Source organism: Myotis brandtii, unplaced genomic scaffold (assembly GCF_000412655.1).
Source record: "Myotis brandtii unplaced genomic scaffold, ASM41265v1 scaffold779, whole genome shotgun sequence".
NCBI classification, from domain to species: domain Eukaryota; kingdom Metazoa; phylum Chordata; class Mammalia; order Chiroptera; family Vespertilionidae; genus Myotis; species Myotis brandtii.
The window spans coordinates 914,889-920,509 of NW_005371125.1; the positions used below are offsets into that span (position 1 = coordinate 914,889).

At 33.2% G+C, this 5,621-nt stretch overlaps 1 protein-coding gene across 4 annotated transcripts in view; it reads right to left on the bottom strand.

The window, feature by feature from the left end:
* Positions 1–5,621, bottom strand: part of PCDH11X (protocadherin 11 X-linked) — a 920,016-nt gene that overhangs the window by 159,693 nt on the left and 754,702 nt on the right. For 2 of the 4 annotated variants that reach the window (XM_005883183.2, XM_005883181.2), the window contains one exon: positions 2,597–2,620. The exons of the other annotated variants lie outside the window; for them this stretch is intronic. In XM_005883183.2, the coding sequence (XP_005883245.1) occupies positions 2,597–2,620 (24 nt within the window). The remainder of the gene's footprint in view (positions 1–2,596; positions 2,621–5,621) is intronic. 4 annotated transcript variants of the gene reach the window in all.

Genomic DNA, 5,621 nt, shown 5'->3' on the forward strand with positions numbered 1-5,621 from the left:
TGGGAATGACTGGTCACTATGACACACTGACCACCAGGGGGCAGACGCTCAATGCAGGAGCTGCCCTCTGGTGGTCAGGGCGCTCTCACATGGGAGGAGCTCTGCTCAACCACAAGCCAGGCTTATGGCTGCCAGTACAGCGGTGGTGGTGGGAGCCTCTCCTGCCTCCTCAGCAGCGCTAAGGATGTCCGACTGCAGTTTAAGCCTGCTCCCCGCTGGCAAGTGGACATCCCCCAAGGCTGCTGGGCTGCCAGAGGGATGTCTGATTGCCATCTTAGGCCCAATCCCCCGGTGAGCAGGCCTAAGCCAGCAGGTGGTCATCCCCTGAGGGATTCCAGACTGCGAGAGGGCACAGGCCGGGCTGAGGGACCACCCCTCCCCCCCGAGTGCATGAATTTTTGTGCACCGGGCCTCTAGTTTATTATAAAAGAAAGAACCTCCTTTCTTATACTAAAGAAAATAATGTCGTTCCAAGTAATCAGTTAGCCTTCAATTGAAAAGTTTAAATGAATGAAATAATATTTGTTTCATAAATTTAAGATTAGGGTCACAGAAGGCTTTTTTTTCTCTTATGTACTAACATTTAATAATATGAAATATGCCTAAGAAATTATATTATTTGAGATAAATAATAGCAAGTCTACTGAAATGAATTGATAATAGAAAGTGGTTATACAAAATATGGTATGAAATTTATCATAAACTATAATCATAAAAGTTATTATGCTGTTTCAGTGCAGCTTCAAGTCAAAGCCCAACTATGTTATGAATATACTAAGTAAATTATAGTAAAATTTAAAGTGTGGTTTTAATTGTAATGATCATTACTCATTGGTGTACTAAAGAAGGTTCAAAATCTAAGTAATATTAATGCTTACACAGGTATAGTGCTTTAGAAATAGTCAAATGAATCTCTATATTGTTTAATCTTTATTTTCTTCAGTTTCCATATCTGAAAAAATGGAGAACATAATAAGACCTCCAAATAAAAGTGTTGTAAGTGTAAAAATAGAAACTTGTATATTATTAGGGAAAGTATTTAGAACATAGTACACACTCAACAACTGTTGTTGGATTTTTGTTTGTTATTGTTATATTTTTACATTTCAGCAGCATGATTTCTTTGTGAGGCTTAAACATAAATATGGTTACTACAATTTTTTAAATGAGGAGGGAAAATGGAGAATCAGAGTAAAATGACTTGGCCAAGTGTATACATCTAGTCAGGTGGAGAACTGTCATTAGAATTCAATATGTACTGACACAAATTCAAATGCTCTTTCCACTATTCCTGTGAATAGTTATGATCAAAACACCTTGACTTTGTATTACAGCTACAAACACGTCCCCATGACTTGAAATAGCTATAGTTCCTGAGCAGTATCTATCAGGGGGCACCTAAAAACTGATGAGAATGGAAAGGACAAAAAGAAAAACACATGCAATGCATTCCCTTCCACCTGAGTTACCCATATAAACATTGAATATTCAAAACTTTCAAGGAGAATAAGATATTTAGCTTGAAATTCCATTAGTTAGGTGACAGTCAAAAATTTACAATGGACATTAGAACTAATTATATAAGATCTCAATAGAGCTACTCCAACATAATATAAAAGACCCAAACAACATTTTATAAACATTTAAAATACCAAAAATAATAAAGCATGCTGTTAGTATTGATGAGATGTCAAAATAAAAGATTGAAAGTGAGGTTCTTTACATAATAATTTAGATTTTTATGATTAATTTCAAGAAGATTTTATTCTTTGAGTACTACTTCTACTTGGTCAAAATATTAATGGAACATAAACTACATTCAAAATAAGTATATGAAGCAAAATAAAAATAGCAATGGAACAATATGACAGATCCATCCCCAAATATAAAGTAAATGATAAATAAATGGGTACATAATTCATAATGAGTGCAAATATAGAAAATATCCTGCATCATTTTTCCAACTTTATCAGCACAATAAAATTATATACATTTTAACTGTTTAAACATCATATTTAAATAACCTTATTTTCTATCAACCATAATTTAGTATATATTCACAGGTAATATATACATTATAATTTGGCAAAGAAAATGCATATTATTTATAAATTCACAAAGAATATAAACTTGGGTCATTTTGTTAGGGATGTATACAACATGTACAATTTACAGATAGAATTTGGGTAAAAATATATAAAAGTAGATTATATCTTTAATGTCTCCTCAGAAAAAGTGCTGAATATGCTTACTGTGTCAGAGGAAAAATGAATAATTAAATCTGTAGATAATTTGAAAGTAACCACTGTAAATAAGAAAATGACTGACTATAGTGTCATGATAATTTTGCTTTATAAATATTAATTTCACATAACTTTGGAAAAGCATTGAAATATATAAGATACACAACCAACTAAATATTTTCCTAGATATCAGTTCATTTAAACATAATAAAATGTGTTTGAAGCAAACAGTTGAAATTAAAATGTTTTATGAGAAGTGAAAAGGCCAAAAGTTCTTAAAACGAACAGATACACAATACATTTTAAAATGAAACATGCACCATGGTTATGGTTTGTGGTGATTTCTACTATACCTTTCTTTAGTCCAGGAATGAAAGCTAAAAAGAGAGTTTAATAAAGTTAAACACATTATATTAATATAAGTAAACAAATGTAAATTATAATATATTTCAATATATTTTCAACTTCATTTTGCAGAGAATGTAATGGCTGAGATAGATAAGGTAGAAAACCAATAGCCCAGGAAATCTGCTTGCTGTGATATTTTTTTCTAAAATCAGAACAAGCCTATGCTATATGCTGGCTTCTTGGGAAGCAATGATTGGTCCTTAACCTAAAGCTACTGTATTGTTGCATATTGCAAAAACTTGGCAGATTTTTAGCTTCATTTTCTATGTTAGCAAAGTATAGCCCTACATTGAAATTTCAATTTCTCTCGTGGAACCTCCTACAAGAAATGTGGTATTAGAGGAGGAATATTTTTTACTTACGTTTCTCTGACTGCAAATCTGATGTGGAAAAAAGTAATGGGAAAAAAATAAAATAATCAACAGACTAACATGAGGATGGCCCAAAAGAAGAATTCTTATCTTGGTTTAGATACTTTTTCTATAATATAGCTATTTTCACAACTACAATTTCATTTATTTTTATAATTAGAATATGGGAAATTGGAGACTATTATCATTATTTTCCACATAAATAAGTTTAGGCATTGCATTAAGTGACTTCTTTCAAAACACTGAGATTATGCTTGACCTCGGACCAATAACAAAACTCTATTTTTAAACAAAACAATTATATGTTTATAAAAACTTCAAAATGTGCTGATCTGGCCAAAAGACTCTCAGATTTATTCTTTGCAAAATTTAAGGCCAGCAATATACATATAAAGATAAAAACTTTAAAAATAAACATTGTGAACTTGTTTTAAAATGTTTTTGAAGAAAATTAAAATACTATGAAATTAAAGACATATTAAATGTTTAGAGAGAATGAATAGGTCAGAGATAGAAAAGTAAAGGTGAAAGTAATGTTCCTATGCAATGATGAGGATTAATGAGAGAGCATTGTAAAATATTTTAAGTGTTGTTGACACGTACCATACATTTATGTTTCATCGTAAAGTGTTTTATCTATAGGGTTGCCCAAAAACTGTATACACACACTTTGAATAATTATAGAGGAAGCATTTATTCAAATACATTTCATTTTCAAAATTGAACTAACAGCTGTTAAAGTATGTATATATTTTTGGGGGACACCCTCTATAAGCAATGTACTTTAATGGTAATATACATGGAATTATCAAAACAGTGCTTTCACAAGTCACTTCAGGTAGGATTGATCATCTAAATAAATTTCACAACCCCCACCCGTAAATAATCATTCTATTTCAATAACTACTGTGAGCACATGCATACACACAAAAATTCTAATTTATTATTGTAATAAATAATCAACTCGTGTAATATTTAAATGTAGAGTTTTCAAACATACTTGAGTGAAAAAAAAGGCTGCTTTATGCAGAGAAACAATGAAGTGCTTGCTTTCATTTTGAAGACTGCAATTTCAATGTAGTCTAGACCTTAGCTATCAAATCCTTTCTAATTTGGTAACTGAAAAGGTCAGAAAAAAATTGAATGTGATGGGTCTAGACTTATTTCTAAGGGTAAAGAGGTACAAATAAAAGAAACAAAACAAGTGAAATGACAACAATAAACCTGATAAAAAGAACACCTTTAAAAAACTTATCCCAGGGGATTTTTAGCTCCCAAACTGAAAAATGAAAATTGGTTTATAATCCTCTAAAGTCACATATTGATCATTTTTTCATTAAAATTCAGGATAATAAACAGATTCTGTATAAAATTTTCAAGACTGACTGTAAGAGGCATTTAAATTCATCATGTGAAACATGGTAAAAAGAAAAAAATGAGGAACCTTTTCTGCCCTCTAAGGTAATAATATATGCTGACACAGAAATTACTAAATACATCCATTATAGTTACAAAGTATTTTTCATAAAGTCCATCTCCAAATGTATACTTAAATTTCAAGCGGCTTCTTAAAGTTTAAAGATTTATTATTTGATATTGTTAAAGCATTCACACTGCTCAGGATTTTTGCAAGATGAAGGTGAGCACAGTCCTAGTCCTTTGAAATATTACAGTTGCTTTGAATCACTATGACAGAAGTGAAATTTATTAATACAACCAAATGTTATGTTATGAATGACTATGTATATCATCAATGTGTAACTTAAAATGTAATTTTACTAATACACAGAATGAATACAGCTAACAAGTTAAATATGTTTCCACTGAGAAAATTGTTTTCAGGTTATTAAGTATTCTGAAACTTAATTTATTAATTAAAAAGCTAAAACAAAATAATAGTTCAGATATTTTTACTTGCATTAATTTACTTATATAAAAACCATGGGTGGTGTTCATCACGTCCAGAAGAACCACTGCAACCTAGCAGAAGGAAGTCAGTCCTGCAGGGGTTGTCTTGGAAATGGCTGTGCCCTCCCCCAAGCTGTTTCCCGGAGCTGTTTCCTATAAGGGCCAGGTTTGAGGCAGGAACCTGCCCTCGGAGTGTGGAGGCAGATCTTTCTAAAAAAGTGTGCCCGCCAGCACGGCCAGGGGTGAACCTGAATGAGGGTGGCTGAAAGGCTTAGAAAAGACAGACAAGAGAATGAAAGCGGGGTGGTTGTGGGAGGCTGCTTCTCTGAGAGACAGCGACCACGCCCACAGCCATGCCTTTATTTTATTGCAGATGCTATGAGGCAAAGTATGGGTGTGACCAAGATGTTTACAACATTCTCCTGGGTTTCAATCCTACTCAACTACATGCACCTGAACTCTATCAAGCCTACATCACTCAGGCACGTGGGACCATGTGTTCAGACCATAGGTTCAAGCTTACAACTACAGCTGTTGGCTATAATTGTGGTGGGAGGGCCCTGCCCTCCAAGCTGGGACTTGCACGTGGCAATGAGAGGACTGTGCCCTCTCATCAGTCCAAGGCTTGAACCTGTCCAAAACACTGTAGCGGCTCCCCACAATAAAGTTTTAATTCTGTTTCTTTGTTACT